This window comes from Maylandia zebra, linkage group LG3 (assembly GCF_041146795.1).
Source record: "Maylandia zebra isolate NMK-2024a linkage group LG3, Mzebra_GT3a, whole genome shotgun sequence".
Classification (NCBI taxonomy): Eukaryota; Metazoa; Chordata; class Actinopteri; order Cichliformes; family Cichlidae; genus Maylandia; species Maylandia zebra.
In genome coordinates this window covers 20,370,133-20,389,515 of record NC_135169.1, presented here as the reverse complement: position 1 = coordinate 20,389,515, position 19,383 = coordinate 20,370,133, and the positions used below count along the sequence as shown (strand labels likewise).

Below are 19,383 nucleotides of genomic sequence, written 5' to 3'. Positions count from 1 at the left end.
ACAAAGGAGGCAGGCTTAGTCTCGCTTCCACAACAGGTGCAGATTTTGGAAAGCATCTAAAAATCATTCAGTTAATTTAATAAACTGAATATTTTTATTGAGTCTCTCAGATATTAAACCTAAGTTCAATAACAATTTTCAATTTTAAGAGGTTTGCATACATAATTATACTTCGAGTTACAAGATACAAACACTTGCAAACTGCTTGCCAACGCGTAGTAATGGTGAAGAGCATGATGTAAATTGTGCTACTTCAAAGTTAACTTTGAAACTTTTAATATGTGCTAGTCGTAGCAGTATTGTGTTGCACTTTTTCAAGTTTGACTACAGCTCAGAGAGTAAAGGGGCAGGGTTTGTACAGTGGTCAAGCTGGTATCTTCCATAAAACTACAGCTGGCTGCAGAAATTTACTAGAAATCAAGTCACTCTTTGTAACTGATTTCACCTGATGATAGCCAGCCACCGAAAATACTTTTCAGTCTGTGAGGATAAAAAAAAAAAAAACAACAACAAAAAAAAACAAAGACTTTGGCAAAGGAAAGAAAAACCAAAGCACCTGGCAAAATCTGACCGGGAATTTGTGAAACTAAAATGAAAAGATTTGATGAATCTGAGTAAAATCTGAAATGATTACAGAGTCAAACTGTCAAAATCAAGCCAGAAATTCATGAACAAAATCTTTTATATTTGTACACTCATCGATTTTATTTCATAGGTTTATTAACACATACAGAGTAAAATAATTTTGCCTTGTGTCTACATACATGTTGGTCCTTTTTCTTCACGTCTAATAAAAAGCAAAATTTATATTTTCACTTTCAGTTTTACTTTAGCCCTGTGGGTAAAATCCTGAGAAAAAGCTGACTGATAATCAAACTGCTGAAACAAAGCCAGTTGACAACAAACTGTGGTGGTGTTGGGGGAAAAAATCCCCAAACTTTCATTTGCCTGGTGAAAACCCCAACCTCTTTCTGCTTCAATAAAAAACAAGCAGACAAAGTCAACTCAATTCAGTCAGTTCAAGGCAATTCAAAGACTGTGGCTTATCTTTTCTAGACATATTAGATTTGGCAAGTTGGGTGTAACCACCATCTGACTTAATGAAAGAAAAAAATATATATACACACACATCAAATACAAACCCACAAAAACAAATTCAAGGTCATCTTATTAGATTTTCTCCTTAGCTTTCAACTTTGTCTTGCAGATTTCCTACAACTGATGACTGCGCAATCCCAGAAACCTCTCTTTAAGCTAATATTACCAGGTGTTCTACCAAATGCAACTGAAAGCTCAAGAAAAATAATCTAGTAAATGGACCTTGAGATAAGATTACTTTTCAAACTACTCTTTTTTTTTTAATTGTCGAAAAATAAATTAGCAGTCAATCAATATATTCACCACACACAAACAAGAAGTAATGAGCTTGGATCAAAAGTGTGGATTCAAGCTCAAAATATAATTTAAAACAATCAGAATGTTGCACGGTTTCCTCTAACAATCTAAAGTCAAACCAAACCATTTCTTAAAGATGTCGAGCCTGAAAGTGATTTTGGTCACCAAACACATCACAGGAGTATCAGTTTACACCCAGTGGAAATTCCCTTTAAAGTCACAGATACATCAGGAAAGGGGAACTCAAGTCACTGGCAGTTTACACATTTACATGCAAGAAGGTCGTTGGGACATTATTGCACTGCATCTTACAGTCATTGCATATTTGGTCTTGTTGAGGTATACAGACACAAACATAAGAGTATTCATACATGCCAACATAACATAAGGGAGTCGTTCAATGAAGATTACTACAATCTTATGAGTAATGCATATGGCAGACTATGGTTTGGATAGAGTGCAAAGTGTGCAAGAAAATATGGTAGATGGACAAAATAACAGGAACAGGCACGAGCAAATCAAACCCCCCAATATTATTTCAACACAATTTTACCATTTCATCTGCTTTTTTGTCCATCAATGGAAGAGTCCCCAAATTTTTGGTTTCATTTGGGAAAATACAAAAACAACAAGGTAGCAAATGTGTTCATCATCCTCAAATAATGCATATCTACGAATATAAAAGTAGTGCATTGGCTCCCGAGTTGCCCCCGAAAAGGCTAACTTCAGCTGACCTTTCCTCACCAAAAAAAATTTCTTGAGCTCAGAAAGTAAACAGCCTAAAACTGGAACTTAACTGGTTTCATTAGTCTTTATTTGGTTGTGTAGCTTACAGATGAAAATAATAAAACAGAAGTGTGCAGGAACCTGTACATTAATAGGAGTGTTAGTTCAACTCTAATATTTGGCTGATGGTTAAATATTGCTGGAAAGTTGTTTTTAGCCAACATTTCTATACTTATAAGGCACCATGGTCGACATATAGTAAAACTTTTTTTACAGCTTTACCCATAAAACACTTTGCTCAAATGTTCCCTAAAAGTCTGTCTTTCTCTAAAAAACAAACAAACAATGTATTATGACCAACACACAGCAAGATGAATCCTACTGGAAAAAAAACAGTGCTTGTGTTAAACAACAAGCAGTGCTAACATACTAGATAAACGCCAACATTTTTGGCTATTAGCAAACCATTGGACCAACATGTTTTTGCACCGTGAACAAGCAAAGAACATGACCAACAGCCAATCAGACCAGGGGTTTAAACCTAAATCTCTGGCATACTGACAACCAACGCTCACTATCGACATCACGATCACTGTTTTGTTGTGACTGACCTTTAGAGGTGAAAGAGTTGCTTGTGATGTAAACCAAGTGGCAACCAGCCAAGAACAGTGATACTGTGATAGCTACATTTGGAGGTGGCCATTCTTCAGCAGTCAAAATAAATAAAACACAAAATCTGAATCACACATAACCAGTTGCTGGATTTGAGTTTGGCATTTTGGTTTTTATCGATATACAAATACGCACATCAAATCCAAAGGTTACTGACTTGTTTTAGGTTTAGCTTTCAGCATCAACAGAAGTTGAAAATGACAAAAACCCCCAAAACAATTAGCTGATATTTTCACACCAGTTAGATTCTGCTGATATCTGCAGATATTTGACACTCAGATTTAATTTGCTTAATGTTGCTGGTAGAGACAAGAGAACTGTAGCAGCCTTTTTTGACTATGAAACTGTTTTCCAGCAGTGGTGTTGAGGCACTTTCGGGAGCTGTGAGCTTGTGACTGCAGTGGCTGAGGATTTTGGAAGTTCAAAGAAAGGCTTACTGACTCCTGGAGGATTAGATGGATTTCCTCCCCAACACACTGAAACAGAGGTAAGAAACCCAGGAGAGTGCGAATGTTTGTATGTCTATGAATAAATGCATTTTACTGAATGAATGAGATGATATTTCTCTTAAATCAGAATTATTTTTAAGACTTATTACAGACTCACATTTTGAGACCTTTTCAAGGCCTTTCCAGACCTCCATGAGTTACACCAGAACCCATGAAACCCTTTCTACATCCCAAATAAATTATTTTTGCTAACTCCCAATTTTCTGTAGCGAACACTCAACTTTGTTTCCAGAGCTCTTTGTGAGGCTGGAAATTCATCCCAAATCTAACAAATTAAATTCCACTCTGGTATAAATGAATTAATCACATTAAACATTTCTAGCTGAGTACTCCCAAACTTTTCTCACAGAGAATCCATGAATGCCAAATGTTCCTCTGACTCCCTCCGATTCTGCCTTACAGCTCTATTGGTTGTTGCTTTGCTGTGTCAACTTTCTTCCAGGAAGGAGGGGACATCGGTGCTGACGTTGTTGAGATGTTCTCCGGCCTCTTGGATGTTCTTCTCCAGGAAATTCTGACAGGACAAGCTGTGAGCTGCAAAGGCGCCGTGGAGCATCCACAGCTGATTACGGAGGACTTTGACCTGCATAGGAAAGAAAAAATAACACTTTTTTATTAACTGTGTTAGATGACACTACAATAATTTTACTCAATTCACATGTGGTTATTTAAGTTATTGTTATTCCAACTTAGAAACACTGCAGATTAGAAAGTTAGCTAAAACCCTAAACTATAACAGTGACACTGGATTGGGAATTTGTTGTACCAGGTATAAAAACGGTGCACATCGCTTTGTTTTAGCATCGTATTGTCATTTAAATAAGAGTATTTTACTGGGGAAAAACTGATCAACTGTTTTTATTATATAAACATTATTATTATCGTCATCTCCTAATAAAAAGTAGTCATATCAACAAAATATGGCTTAATGTGACAGAATATTTTATAGTCGAATAATTTGGGGAAAAAATGCATGGAAACGATGAGAAACCTTAAAAGATGCTAAAAACTATTTCACTTGTCACATGGTTTCAGTCATACGTCGTCACCTCCATCTTTATTCCCTAACTTCAGATGCACAAGGTAAAGATCAATCCAATACTTGTCACCTTGTTCCCCTCCAGCAGCTTGACTTTGACTGACAGGTCGTCTCGGAGCTTCTCGTACTTCTCCCTCTGAGTCTGGAAGTCTTTCTGGGCCTGCTCCAGTTTGGGCACGGTGACAGCATCACGGGGGCCCATGTTCAGCTCCTCCAGATCGACTCGGAACGCATCATACTCGATCCTGGAAGACAGGAAATTGACACGGATGTGTGCACTGAAGCTCCCTGTTGTATTGTAGTGGTTAGGCATCTCTCATTTGATCTCAATTTCCTGCTGCGTGGGTGCAGAGATTGACCTCCCTGCTTCTTTCTGGTTGGATGTTAGTTTGATTGCAGAGTCACTGTCACAGCACATGAATTTATTGAGAAAGGGAAAAAGGAAGTGTGCTTTTTAACCCACCTGACAGTCTCATACTGCTTAGCATTGATCATTGTGTCTTCAATGGTTTTGTTGACCAGTGTGTTCATGTCAGATGTGAAGGCGTTGATGGCTTCCGTCAGCGTTTCGCCGCTCTTGGAGAGAAACCTCTGAGCGTCTGCATTTATGCCAAACTCCAGCTGGTATTTATATTACAAAGAAAATGCAAGGTAAGCATGACGCATAGAGACATAAAAGCCACATCAATGGGAACTATAGCTGGTTAAATGAACCTGAATCATCTGTTAGGTTAGTTTACAACCAGAAAAATGGCAAATCAGTTGAACCCGAGATCTTTAATGGCGATATCGTCCTCTGGATTCCAGTTTATGACTGGACAAGATATCAAAACATTTCTTAAAGATTTCTTAAGGTTTACATGGACTCTGTGTAGCTTTTTCCATATATTAAAGCCTTTTTATCACCAATTTCTTAAAATGCTGTAAGCTTGTCTGACTCTCCCTGTAACAGCTTGAGAGATTTCACTGTGAAGGACTCTGAAAATCTAATTTATGTGACGTTTGTGCTTCTTCCAAGTGCCCACAGTGAATAACGCTAGCTCACGCTAGTTATGTAGCCAGTGAATACATTTGGTTTCAAGATACCAAGATATTTAATGACGAAAGCTCTCCGATCTGGGCGTCACAGGATTTCACTATTTAATTATTATTATCATTAATATTATTTAATTAGTGAGGTCTTTCATACTGTCTGTGGTGGGGAACCAAACAATCTGTCTGCACTAGCAGGTAAACTCTGACGTCTTTACTTGTGAGTTCGACTTTTACTCCTTTATTGGCACTAATGTGGAAGTTATACCCGAGTGTTGACATCTATCATTCGGGAAAATATTTCAGCAAGTCACAATCAATATGACGACCAAAAACAGTAAACAATCAGGAGATTGTGTTTTTACAGCATAACTTGGGGATTTTTATATATAATCTTTGGACAAAGAAACTTAGAGTTCAGCATGTCACCAGCGCTGGATCTAGTAATTCTAAATACATCAAAGGTTACTGTATGTAATCCTGTTAGCATTAGCAGGTAGACTTAAAGTAGCAGCTTGTATCCCCAATACTTACGTGCAGAGTTGGGGTTTTGACGCTGAGTTCTGTGAAGGCATCCCCGAGGTTCTTCTGGGTAACTGTGAGCTGAGAGAGCTGACTGGCAAGCGTCTGAGCCAGACTGGTCATATTTTCATAGCGCTGTCGGTCGTCTTTGAGCAGCTCGAGGCGGGGCTCCAGGTCCAGATCCACGGTACGAGACCCACGGCCAAGCTTCTCCGAAAGAGCCTGCCTGGTATACTGTGGGGAGACCAGATCGATAGTAAATGATTATATCTGGCACCAAAGTACAGTAACAGGAAGTCTAGTCAAAATCCTCCAACCTTGTATTTGGTGATGCTCCAGTTGCGAACTCTTCTGAACTTCTCGCTGGCAGGGTTGCTGTTGTTACCTTGAATCACCACACCTTGGGGTATCTCAGGTGTGAGTGAGAAACCTGGAGTTGGGGTCAAAAATTTATATAATCATCAAGTCATATTCACTTGCAATGAAAATACAATGGAGTTCATCTGATGTTTTTAATGTTAATTATATTTAATGAACCTACCATTTACACAACGCATGACAAAGAAAAAGAAGTAATCATAATATTTCAATAATCTCTTTCAACTATTAAAATGTATGGATCAGACTGGATCTACAAAAGCTGTTAAAGTTATTAAAATGTTAACTTGTTGGACAGACACATAAATAATATTGCACTTCTCTATGAAAACACTTCAAATGTGCGTACAGTTACACTTCAGTATAGTGATGCTTGTATCAGCAGCAATAACAGTGCATTTGATTGGATGCAACAGGAGTCTAATGACTTTGCTGCAGTTTTCACACTCTGGAGCGCCCTCTAGTGGACAAAGCTGAGCATCAAAATATCCTTAAAATACCTCAAGTAAAAATATTCTGTACATGGAATCATATACATTACATTACTGGATGATTATTATTATTGACTAGGCAACATGTATATCACTTGAATATTGCAGCTAGAGAGGATGTGAATTACCTGTACTGTGCTGGGTACATTTATGTCTAATAATATTTCTTCCCAATTTATTGGGAGAGTTGTATTTAAAAAACGCTAAATAAGAGTAACTAAAGATTTAAAATACGTGAGATGAGGTACAAAGCACAATAAAAGTACATTAAAACTTTATGCAAAGTACTTGAATAAACGGGCCAAATTATAGTCTACCAATGGACTGGAATACCCTACACCACTGGCATTAGAGGTGGGTGGTGTTCAGCTGTAAGTCCTACACTTCTTTACCTTTGCTCTGCTTCTGTTCCTCTGGAACATCTGGAGTGGTCTCAGCTGTGGGGGCAGTAACATCGTTGCTGGCGTGGCTGCCATTACCGTTTGCTTCCTGTAAAAAACATCACTGTTTAATTAACGGCTTCTATCATTATACGGTCTACTGAGGACATGACGTGCCCAAGCAGCTTGTTGTATCTAAAAGTTACTTGCAGATCTCTTTGACCTTCTCAAAATTCAAATTTTGACTGGTCTGTGGGGTTAGACTGGTCTCAGTTATACTCGCAAATGAATGCAAATCAAGCAGTTTCAAACAATTGTTTTTGCTAGCAATCGATCACCTCCTTGATGCGAGGTTTTGGCATGTCTATGAATAACATGCACCTTACCCCATAGACTAGCTTAAGCCAAAGGCCCAGTGTTGAAACTTCTAACAATCTCCATTAACCAGTAGCACCCAACAGCAACGAAAGGAAATGACACGGCTCATAATTAGCTACCAAAAATCAATTAATTGAAACTTTTCAGTAGGTTTGCTATAAACTGCACGATTAAATAATTATCCAGTGAGCTACAGACATGCCACCCCTGGAAAGTAAAGCATTTCTTTTGACTAATTTCACACTGGTCACCCTTATCTGCCAAAACAGAGGCAACTGACTAACATACAAGGGGCAGTCGTTTAGTGTGGTCTCCTAACTTTGACAAAGTGCCAGGGTGTAGATTCTAAGTTACTGTACCAGTAAGCATATCTTACATATGTTTTCTAATGGAATAATGACTCACTTTCCCAAAACTCACTCACACACACACACACACACACACACACACACACACACACACACACACACACACACACACACACCTGGAAGGCTCACCGTGCTGCAGGAAATTAGCTCAAAGGTTTCGTGCCACATTGAAGTGACAGCGAGGCACACAGTGACGCAAATCAAGCCTCTCAGTGCCCACCTTGGATTTTTCCAAAGGTTAGAGGAGCTTATATGTGACTGTAAGGGTCCGGATTTCTGTGGAGAGTTATTAAAGGTCCAATAACAGAGGTTTATCGAGAAATTGTTTCTCCACTTATCAGTCCTCTATAGATATCCTCTCTATCTATTAACTATAGGCCAGACATGCTGTTATTTTTTGTGATTTAAGCTGTGAAGAGATCTGGGTTCAATGGTTCATACCTTTTCTGAAATACTTTCCTTCTTTTACTAATGGAGTCTGTAGTAGTTTCTACCAATGTTTGGTAAATAAAGTTAACACATGACATGACACTGAATTGGATAAGTGAAGATGGATGGATGGAGGCATTTCATTTATTCTTTTCACCATGTTTAATGTTTATTCCTGAAGAACTCTGGTGCTACCAATGGTCTCCATTTATGTGTATAACATTTGAATCGAACAGCAGATTTTCAAATCTGAGGTTTTACAGGTGGCTTGAGCCATCAAAGTTTCCATGACTGGTGACCCACCAGATTCTATGTTGTTTTTAGACAACAACTCAAACCATCAATCTAGTTAATATATTTTACAGTGTTGTTATCAAATTAATCGAACTAATTTATACATGGAAAGAAAAATGAGAGATTAAAGAGACAGTTTAATGTGGAATGAATATGATTAACCAGCACAACAACCACTGGGACTGAAGCACAAAATGTTCACTTGAGGTTGGCTCCAAAGTGCTCCCCAACTTTATATCCAAAATAAACATGTTTGCAAATAAAAAGCTGTTTTGGCCTCTATGGATGGTTCCCTCCATCATAACTGCACAAAGACTCATGTTTTTATAAGTCATCCATTTGGAAACCTCTAAGGCATAAAGTTAGGAGTGCAGTCACTTCGACAAGTTTCCAGATACAGAGCTGTGGTAATCCATCATCTCTTAGTCACTGAACTGGACCTCCTGACCATGTTAATGGTGGGTTTTTTGTGGAGAATGGATTTATGTGATGCATGGATTGTTGTATGGTACAGACCATCCAACAAGTTTGTATTCCAGGTTTGAGTGAAATGGAGGATCCACCATTTTTGGGACTTCTGTGTTCTTTTCATTTATTGAGCTGTGGCGGTGGCAATAGAAGAAACGTTTGTGTTTGGCCCTCATAACATCTCAAATGAGGTAACATCACATCAGCCCCCCTGAGAACAGAGTTTTATAGATGAACCTTTCTCCCATTATTCTTGTGTTTGTGTGTATGCAGGAGAGAATGTAAGACCGTATGTTTGAACACTTATGTGTAATGTAAGCTTTTATTCAGACGCTTTGCAAAATTGTATTTTTTAATTGTGCTCTACAGCCTACATTTTCTCCACACACGCATAAACCCTGAGGTCTGTCTAGCAAAGGTTCATTTTTAGTGGAATGTAAAGAGTATGAAAAGAAAAGGTTTCACAAGTTTACTCGTATTAAAGTGTAACGTGTGTGGCGTCAACCTTCTCATGTGACCACTGAAAGCATGAAAAAAAGAACCATTGTTTTATTTCAGTCAGTCACCGGTCGTGAAAACAAAAAAGCAAAACAACAAGCTGCTGGATATTCACGAGCAGCAGCTGAAACGTTTCAGTTTACAAAAAGCAACTACATGTAGATGCAAGGAGCACCACTCCTGCCTCCCGCTGTCACACACTTAATATTAACCACAACAACGGTCTTCGAATCACTGATTCATCTGCTCACTGTGAATGTTCATCGCACCAGTTTGCCTTTGTTGTCATGGCAGCAGCTAATAAGATTACAGAATCTGCCCGCTTTTGTTTTTACCTGCCAGGTTGCACAGCCACATGCATTAGATGTAAAAACAAGTGCACTAACCACAGGTCTGTTTTAAATCTACACATCGCTCTGATGCTTTGCTGCTGAGCGGCGGCAGGAGCAACGGCATGTCGTTTGTTGTCCTTCACATGAAACTTTTACTGGTCGTTTAAGATTTTCCAGTATTTTAATTGAGGGCTTTAAAGTAGAACGTGCTAGTTTGTACACTGGACATTTTTAGTTCCAATGAAAAGCGTCCACAGTGCTGTTTGTGGATTATACAAATGAGCTGATGTTTACTCTACTGGAAACCAGCAGCATTGGGGTGTGGTCTTTCAACCACAGCCTGCCCTGTTAAAGACGAGTACAATCAGTTATTCAGGATGGCTACAGCTTACATGAGTTGATAAACTGAACACTTTTTTCCAATGATTATGAAACACTTATAATTTTCTACTTCTTTCCTTTCATTTTCAGCACAAAGCTCTTGTTTGTTATGGGTTTTAAATCAAGCACAGACCTTCTGTTAACAGCAGCGTATTTTCTGTACTTTCTAAAAGCCCTGACCCTGTTTAGTTCAGCTCAATACAAAAAGGACAAATTGGTCAACAAGATCCAGCTAGTACAAGTACCAGTCTGAAAATGCCTCTTTGGGGGAACCTGAAGAAGGCTTGTTAACATCCATCTCCCTAACACTTTTTTTGATAGTGATGTGATATGTTAGTGCCACTTCAAATTGCCATCGCTCTCCCAACAAGACCTCACAATACAGCCTTTACACTCACTGTTTGTCCTCCATCATCTTAACCAATTTTGTCTCTAAACTTGTCTTTTTTTTTCTATTTTAATTATATTTAAATTCAGTGAAATCCTCTGTTAAAAGGCATCTACTAAAATTTTCAGATCCAGCATTATGTGCCATTATCTGCATGTATATATACACATGTCCATGTTTCTGCCTCCTACCACCATCTGCACAACAATATTTCCCCCCTTCTTCACAAAAAGCAGGTCCTACTAAACTCTTATTGCTCGTGCCATCGAACAGGCTCACCTTTGGAGGAATTTCTTCCTCTGTGACAGCGGACGCCACGGTGACACTTCCTCTCTGCTCCACCACGGCCATCCTCCTCTTCCTCCCTCGCTCCTCTTTTACTAGACAAACAGAAAACAATCATCTGTGCTGTTAAAAAACTTGTTCACGTGATTGTTATGAAAAGTTTTTCAGAGTGGTGTTTCTACCCAATCATTTCACCAGCTGTTTTTATTAGAATGAGCTCTTTAATAGAAGCTAAGCTACACCTGACTATTACTTGATTATTGATTAATTATTATTATCAGTAAAAATGCTGTTATTCATCGTGTTCCATAAAATAAACAAAAAAAAGTAAGTGAACTCGTTTAAAGTCAAACTATCTTTGGATGTTTAACCAGGACAACACTGACGTGATGCAACTGTACACCTTTTGTTTAAGCCAGTGTGAATATGACTGGTTTTTATGCCTGGGTGGCCTCTTAAACAAAATGTGTGTATGTATTGCTTATATATTCAATATTGCTTTAAAATAACGGTCAAAATAAATGCCATCCAGTGTGAGACTTGCTTCTAAGATTACTTTAGTTAAAGGAAAACATGGTAGAATAAAAGCACAAACAGGATCAGCATCTCTTTCAGTCTAGAATCTAACGCCACCTATTGGTCACAGAAGTGCACAGCTCTAAAAAAATGAAAGTCCGCAAATGAAGGCTTATCTGACTTCCAAATGCTTTAAACACACCCTGCATCCTGCAAAACAAACCTCGTGCCATCTTAAAACAGACTGACAACATTACAGAGGGAGTTTAAACACATGCTGACTGAACAACTTTATCCAAAAGCTGCATGAATCACTCACGAGCTGGGACGTGTTTGCCATTTACGGGGCCTGTGAGTCAGTCACTCTTATGACATGGACAAGTAATAGCCACTGTAACACAGTAATAAAGTTAAATCTTCTAAAACTTTACTTAACTTTACTTAAAGTACAAACCTCTCATTATAAGTGTGCGATAAGACAGATCAGCAGGTAAACGGTGACCTTTGACCTCACGTGTAATATCACAAGGCAGAAATGATCCAGACAAAGTTATTATGCAAACGTCATATAAAAGGCCGCATTTAAAAAATAAACAATGCAACAGGAAAAATTAAGCTAATCTAAACGTCTGCTTATTAAAAGGGAAATATGCTTTACTTCCACCAACAAGTCGGTGAACACAAAATTATCATTTTTGTTGCTCAGAGTAGAGCCAAATAAAAGCCAGAAATGTAAAACCTTTTTGTTTAAACTACTGTTACGCATATACATTATTTTTAAATTCATTTTAAGTTTTACAAAACCTTGAAAAAGAAATTCATGAAACAATTAGAGTTAATTAAAAATTAGAATGAATAAAATGTAGTCAGATTTACCCATTTACCGCACAACTTCATATGCTTTATTTAAAAATGTTTACATTTTTAATAATGAAATCTTCAATAAAAAAAATAACAATGACACTAATATAATAAAATAAAGAAATCAATTAAAACTGTATTAAAATACACACACACCAAATGCCTTCGTAATTTTTATTATTTAATTCTAAAGATTTTCTGCAGCTGGATTAGTGAAAAGTTTGCAGGTTAAAAATAGAGAGGAAACCTAAACTAACAACGATTAGGTAAAAAGCAAACAAACAAAAAACAGAAAAAGAGAATGAATTTCTGCATCATTTTACGACATTAATCTTAGTAATAGCCTGTATGTGTAGTAATAGTTTCCTGCTGTATTCTTATTCACTCAGTTTCCAGTTTATTGCTACATCGAGCTGGAAGTTGAAAGCCTCATACAAGTAGAGTTTTTTAAAGGTTTTGCAAGAAACTTCTGAAGTATTTTCACACATGACAAAGTAACTAAATCCAGTTTTTACATCAGTTTATGCGCGTTAAAGGCGGATTAAAGAGTGTTTAAGTCCCTCTTGACATCAAATAAGTTAAACAGAAACAGACAGCGCCCATTCGAGACACTGCAGACAGTTTTTACCTTCACAGCTTTGAAAGTAACTCTGCTTTTTCTTCTTCCGGGCTTCTGCTTTTTCCCCTGCCGTCAGCTCCGCATTTTTAAACCTTACAAGCTGAAAACTGGACTAATTAAAAAGTTGTGAAGCAAAATCAAGAACGAGGAAAAAAAGTCACACACACCCGGAAGTTTTTTCGTTTTTCTGTAGGGGATGCTTGCGTTAACCTCCTGTCCTCACCTGGAGGGGCGGTGATAGCAATATGAGGTATTAGAGAATTTCTAAATAGTCCTCAACATCCTAGAGCACATCGTCTACAGCCATATTAGCACAGCCAGTGTTAACGCTCTAACGTTCAGAAGCACAAGCTTTCACATTTTAACAGTAAATCGATGGGATATAATTCAACTGACTAATGATGTTTTTCTCGCGACATATTTCAGTTCCACGTTAGTAGCGCATCTGGGAAGACAGACAACTCTCGCGATACTTGATTCGATCAAACGTTATTTCGCTGTGGCGTTGGCTAAGTCTATCCAAACACACCGCGGCTGGTAAAGTTGGTCATTACCCCTCCAAAACCCACTTTCTGTGCCGGTAAGAGACACGGAAAAAGCGGAAAACACTTGTGAATCACTTTATCTCACGTGCGGATATTTAGTCGAGTTTTCGGTTGTTTTTATAAACATTTTCCCGTCATGTCAACAACTAATGTCAAGCATTAACTTGGTGTGGCACCGTGCAGGTGCACTTGTTCCGCTTTATGTTCATGTATTTGTTTTCACAAAGCCTTAGCTTAAGGATGTAAGTATGTAAACCGTGTGCGGTACTATTACTACGTAAATAATATAGCCACAGTACTCAGAATATTCCAGTTGTTTTTGTAGTGCAAACTTTAAACATGTTAATGAGAGTGTGGGGAGTGAGCTGGAGGGTGGGGTGGGCTGCTTTTAACCATGTAAAGCACTTGGTGCTACATTTTTTTGTATGAAAAGTGCTTTATAAATAAAGACTGATTGATTTGTTCTGTGTGTTTCTGTTTAGAAAGCAGTGACGCTCACGGAACCCTGATGATGCTGAGGATAGTGATGAAGAAGAAGATCATAATGGCGGGGTCAGCAGGCAGATGATGATGAGGAGGAGGATGAAGCTGAGAGTGAACCGCAGCCAGCTGCTGTCTCTGTCCAAAGAAGAAACATCTGGGAGCTTCCAGAAAGAAGGGACGCTGCAGGTCGGACGGCAGGAGGCAGGTAAGAGATTCTGATCAGTTCTATTCTCCTTTATCATAACCTCTATTAGGCTGATGGAAATAATCTTTATTTTTTTCATTTGTTCTCTTTTTTATTTATTTAACTTCACTTTCACTGCAGTGTTTTGCTCTCCTTTGTCGTTGTCTTCTTTGCTATTTTCTTCTCCCTTATTTGTCCTAATATTTATGCTTCTTGTTATCTTCTGTTCTATTTTGTTCTCTTTTATCTTTTGCCTCTCATCTTCATTTTCTTATTTTTTTCTCTTTAATTATCGTCTTTATTTTTTTACTAGTTCTCTTTTTTGATCTTTAGTTCTGTTTTTTGTATCCTGATCTCTCATGTTTCTGTCGTTTTCTTCTCCTTTGTTTTGTATCTCTTTTCTCTTCTGCTCTGCAGTCATCTTCGTCTGTTTCCATCTCCTGCCTGAGTCACTCTAACTTTACTTCCTGGAACCTCTGAGTCTCCACCGGCAGAGCAGTTTCCTGACTCACAATCTAAAGGTCATGAAAGAAAACGCTGTTATTTAACACGCTCTGCAGAGCTCCCTTTAGACAGATTTTTCCATCTTAGTGTTCAGAAATCTGTGAGCCGTTCTGTGCTTTCACAGGTCTCACAGAGCGGTTCTGCCGTCTGAGAGGAAACCTGCTGTTCATCCTGAAGAAGCAGGTGAGAGTCAACATAGAGACACCAAGAAAACCAGGAAACGTGTCTTTTTGTTCTTTATTAAAGAGAAAACGTGAAACTTTAACACAGGCTGGTGAGCTGGAGGAGGTGTTGCTGCTGGAGAGATGTAACGTCATGAAGCTTCCACACAATAGCAGACGGCTGGCTGTCAGTACGTAACACACGCACAAACACGCATTAACGAACCTTTTCGCATACTATGTGAGCACAGTAAAATGTGTTAGTGTGTGTGTGTGTTGAGGCTTTGAGAGCGGCGACCCTCCCGTGTTCCTGCAGTCGAGCAGCTCTGCAGAGTGCACGTCATGGCTCATCAGCCTGAGAGACGCCAACATCGAGGAGCTGAGGAGACGCATCACACACCTGCGCACGCTCATTAACACACACACGCAGGAACACACACAAACCACCACGGATAGCCCTGACAATGATGGAGGTGCAGGTGAGCATGTCGGTCAAAGAAGTTTTTGTTGTTTTAATTCAGTGTCAAAGAGACGTTATACTTTTTATTTTATTTATTTTATTTATTGCTGCCCACATGACCTGAACCCAGATAAGCAGTGGACAAATCCATCCATCCATTCTCGTCCACTAATCCTTATCAGGGTTGTGGTTGGGCTGGAGCCTATCCCAGCTGCCACAGGGTTTATAAAAATAGCACATGGATGTGTGTTAAACTAACAGGTTTGAATAGTTCACAGCTGATGTAATGCTGTTCTGTGGCCACCAGGTGGAGCAGAAACTGCTGCTACAGTATCTCCGCTGCACCTGACAGTGGGTATGTCCACACACACACACACACACACACACACACACACACACACACACACACTCACACACACCGTTAAAGCTTTCATTTATAACACTGCTGACTTTCTGTGTCATACCGTGTGTTTTTGTTCCTGACGTCTTTCCCACGGCCCTTCTTCTCTCAGAGTGTCACGGTTTGGATATCATCAGAGACAAAATCCAGATTCACATCTCTGTCATCGACACACACACTCACACAGTCAGGAAGCACTGCAGCGCAGAGATAGCAGAGGTACACACAGACACACACACAGACTGCCAAGTCCTGTTCTTTGCTTTTATTACTATTTTTGTGAGAACCTCTTTCACACACCATTTATGGCACATGAGCTGCGTTATATTAAGGCTAAGCTCAAGTTAGGCTTATTATTTTCCTCTGAATTGATCAAACTGCATTCTGTGTGTGTGTGTGTGTGTGTGTGTGTGTGTGTGTGTTTCAGGGATCAGATGATGGTGTGTTTCTGACATCAGTGTGCTTTTGTGATGACTTCCCGCTATACCGACACTGCAGGATCAAAGTCACCATTTACCATGGCGACGACTCCACAACAGTGAGTGTGTGTATATATGTGAGTGTGTGTTTCCAGGTGTGTGTTTTTCCTGTGTGTCTGAAAAATTGTGTGTTTAAGAGGATTAGTGGTGCGGTTATGTGCATGTGTGATACCAGCAGTGGTAGCTTTTCAGCACACTCATTTTCTCTTTTGGGTCACTTAATCTGTCTCTCTCTCACACACACACACACACACACACACACACACACACACACACACACACAGCTGGTTGAAAGAGTAACACTCGAACAGCCACAGATGCTGAGAGAGAAAGTGAGATTACAGAAAAGCAAATATTTCCGTTTTCAGCTCTTTTCCCTCCGTCCTCTTTGCCAAACTCCAAGCTGCCAGCCAGTTCAATTGTTTCCCATGATGCTCAGGGGCGTGTGTTTTTAATCCAGTCGGCCATGACGAAATAGGAGGCGGAGGGAGCGGGAGGATACTCGGCCGGTGTGTGTTGGTCTTTTCAGCTGGAGACGGATCAGAAGGGACAACCAAAGCCGACACTGAGTTTATTTTTTGTGTTCGATGTTTTCTGAGACGCTTAGTTCCTGGACCAATGGATGAACCCGCTCTCCTTCTGCTTCACGTTTCTCTTGTTTTATCCACAGTTTTGTTGAACGCCTGCTTGGAAATGCATCACGAGCAGGAGAAATCTGCTCGTGCAGCTGCTGCCAAAGTCAGCGTTAAAATATCAAATAGTCTTTAACATCGAGGATGCGTTCAGGTGCAGATGAGTGTTGCAGATGCAGTAGCTGGGCTGTATTTCTGATTGTCCAGCAGTGTGTCTGTGCAGCAGCTTCAGTTTAGATTTGTAAAACTTTACCTGCTTTTGTTTTGGGTTCAAATTCATTTCAAATATATTTGTTAATAATGAGCGTACAGTTTTGAGATTGCAACCAAATCGCAGCATTGTACTGGCAGTAGGACCTGGGTAAATCTAAATGCATGAAACTGCAGTAAAAGCTGCCTGCACGGAGTGAGCACCTGGCAATATGGAATCATTACATTAGAAAAGTGACATTAAACTATTAATAAATGTCCTTAAAGACTGATGAGCAGACACAGGTGAGGTGGCAGCAGCTGACAGAAGCTTATTTAAAAAGTCAGTTTGATATTAAGAATAAAGAAAAGTTTGATTGTTTTAAAAGTTCACATGCTTAATGTATTGGGATGTGTACCTGTGACTCACTTCCTTTGTGTGTCATTGTATAGATTCAGCTGGTTAATCAATTCTTCAGCTGATGTTAGAAAGCAGGAAATCCTAGAAAGAAATATAGACTGAAATAGTGAGAGTCAGAGCAGAAACAGGAAGTCACTTTTTAAAAAACCAACTTTCTGAGGATGCAGAGGGCCATGAAGGCATGCACCGACTGTCTCCGACCGCCAGGAGATGGCCACAGCATCTCTGCTGGACAGGTAGGGAAAGTCCACATGCATCAAACCCCGTAGATTCCCATGTTTAAAACTCCTTACTAGCAGCAGAAATAAGCCCGCTTACAGCCCTACAAAAATCTGCTTCAGTCTCTGTGGATAGTTTCAACTGTAAGGGATTAAATATAACTTTATTTATTTTGGTATTTGTTAAGGTTTAAGTTTAGAGATGTGTCTGCTTTGATAGCTAGCCGTCCATCCCTAAGCTACAGTCAGCTACTTTAGCCACAGACCTGACCGGCCAGGCATCAAATGCTGGACGATTACAAAATAGAAGCAAAAATTTATCGCAGGTTTCCGATGATGGTCTTTGAGGCAGAGATCAAAGCCTTCTACGAGCCTTCAGCTGAGTTTAGAGACCGGAAATTTTCAAAAGTAGCCCTCAGCACTCTTACACAGCGACTAAGACCACGCTAAGTGAATGGAAACATGCTCTGTATGTGTAGAGGAAGGTTGACAGTCTTGAGTGGCTTTTTAACTTTAAGGGATATTCCAGAGGAAATTGGTTTTAGACAGGGGACTTTTTTTGATAAAACACTGATACATGTTTGGTCTCGCAGCTGATGCTTATTCAGGTTTATATGTGAACCTTAACTTCCTCGTCTTTCACACTCTGCAATACAGGGTTTTGCTTCGGCCCTGTTTGTGATCGCTGCATAACCCTGATGCTGTTTCCTGATAAGCTGGTGGTGCAGATGATGCATCAGTTCAATGTCATTGTTGTGGAAATAACACAATAGAGATGTTTTATTGTCGTGTGTGTCAAGGTTTGATGGTGATTTGCATTTAATCTTAAAAGCCTCTTGCTTTTCCCAAGAACTGAGTGAGACAGATTAGCTCGGTGTGTGTTTGCATGTTTGCGTGTTGTAACCCTAACCTTGAGCTGCAAACGAGGAAATGAGGCAACTGTTTGCATGACTGAAGTTAACCCATCAATATCCGGTTTCCTTCTGTCTGTCTTCAAGTGGTTTTCTCTTTTCAGCGTCCTACAAGGGTCTCTGACAAAGATGAATTTCTACTTATGAAGAACGTTTTAAGGCTTTCGGAAAAGTTTGTTTGCAGGCTGGCTCTGCTCTTGGGAAGCAATGAGGACACGTCATAGCGTGTCTGCTGTAACATGTCCTGCATTGTGATAATTTAAATATAGTAATCACACAAATAAGTGTTGTTTTTTTTCTAAACAATTAACATTCAGAACTTTTAAAAAATGACTGCCTTATTCTGACCGACCAGTTTTCACTGCACAAACTCACAGACGAATTCATTTGATCCAGAACTAACCAGCAAATAAAAGGAAGGTAAGAACTGAGTAAGAAACTTAAAAAGCAAATCAGCATGTTTAAAAAATGAAAAGGTTAAACCTCCTCCTATGTCTCTCGGCTAGGCGGCCAAAATTGATGCAAGTTGATGCATCAGTACGCCTGCACTGCTGCTCGCAGTGGACCAGATGCATCTGAAGCTATCGGCCTTACATTACACACAGAAATGAAAACCTGTCACAAAATGTTTGGCCAGATATCCAAATTCATTAGATGTTTGTACAAACATCACTCAGATGAATGAATCCTCACGTGGGAGCTACTTTCTGTGTGGGTTGGTGTCTTTTTATATCTGCTGTTTTTATTTATTTGTGTATTTTTAGTTTTTTGATGGTTGCCTCTGTTGAATATCAGCTTAAAGTCTCAGACTCAGTGAAATGAATGCATGTTTGAT

General features: G+C 39.3%; 2 protein-coding genes across 6 annotated transcripts in view; one reads left to right on the top strand and one right to left on the bottom strand.

Moving 5' to 3' along the window:
• Positions 1-679: 679 nt before the first annotated feature.
• LOC101465544 (arfaptin-1) lies at positions 680-13,282 on the bottom strand. Its single transcript, XM_004573931.5, has 8 exons — positions 12,971-13,282; positions 10,960-11,060; positions 7,157-7,253; positions 6,213-6,325; positions 5,908-6,129; positions 4,805-4,962; positions 4,412-4,586; positions 680-3,885 (listed from the first exon to the last, which is right to left on the bottom strand). The coding sequence occupies exons 2-8, from the start codon at positions 11,029-11,031 to the stop codon at positions 3,730-3,732; spliced, it is 993 nt and encodes a 330-aa protein (XP_004573988.1). The 5' UTR covers positions 11,032-11,060; positions 12,971-13,282; the 3' UTR covers positions 680-3,729.
• A 121-nt stretch (positions 13,283-13,403) lies between these two features.
• Positions 13,404-19,383, top strand: part of LOC101465848 (type II inositol 3,4-bisphosphate 4-phosphatase) — a 33,228-nt gene continuing 27,248 nt past the window's right edge. For 3 of the 5 annotated variants that reach the window (XM_004573936.5, XM_012915603.4, XM_004573935.5), the window contains exons 1-8: positions 13,404-13,541; positions 13,989-14,194; positions 14,802-14,860; positions 14,948-15,029; positions 15,120-15,317; positions 15,606-15,653; positions 15,811-15,917; positions 16,126-16,236. In XM_004573936.5, coding sequence (XP_004573993.3) covers positions 14,071-14,194; positions 14,802-14,860; positions 14,948-15,029; positions 15,120-15,317; positions 15,606-15,653; positions 15,811-15,917; positions 16,126-16,236 — 729 coding nt within the window. In that variant the 5' untranslated portion in view covers positions 13,404-13,541; positions 13,989-14,070. Of the gene's footprint in view, positions 13,542-13,988; positions 14,195-14,590; positions 14,695-14,801; positions 14,861-14,947; positions 15,030-15,119; positions 15,318-15,605; positions 15,654-15,810; positions 15,918-16,125; positions 16,237-16,296; positions 17,656-19,383 lie in introns of those variants that run through there. The other 2 variants (XM_012915605.4, XM_012915606.4) reach the window with 2 other exon arrangements.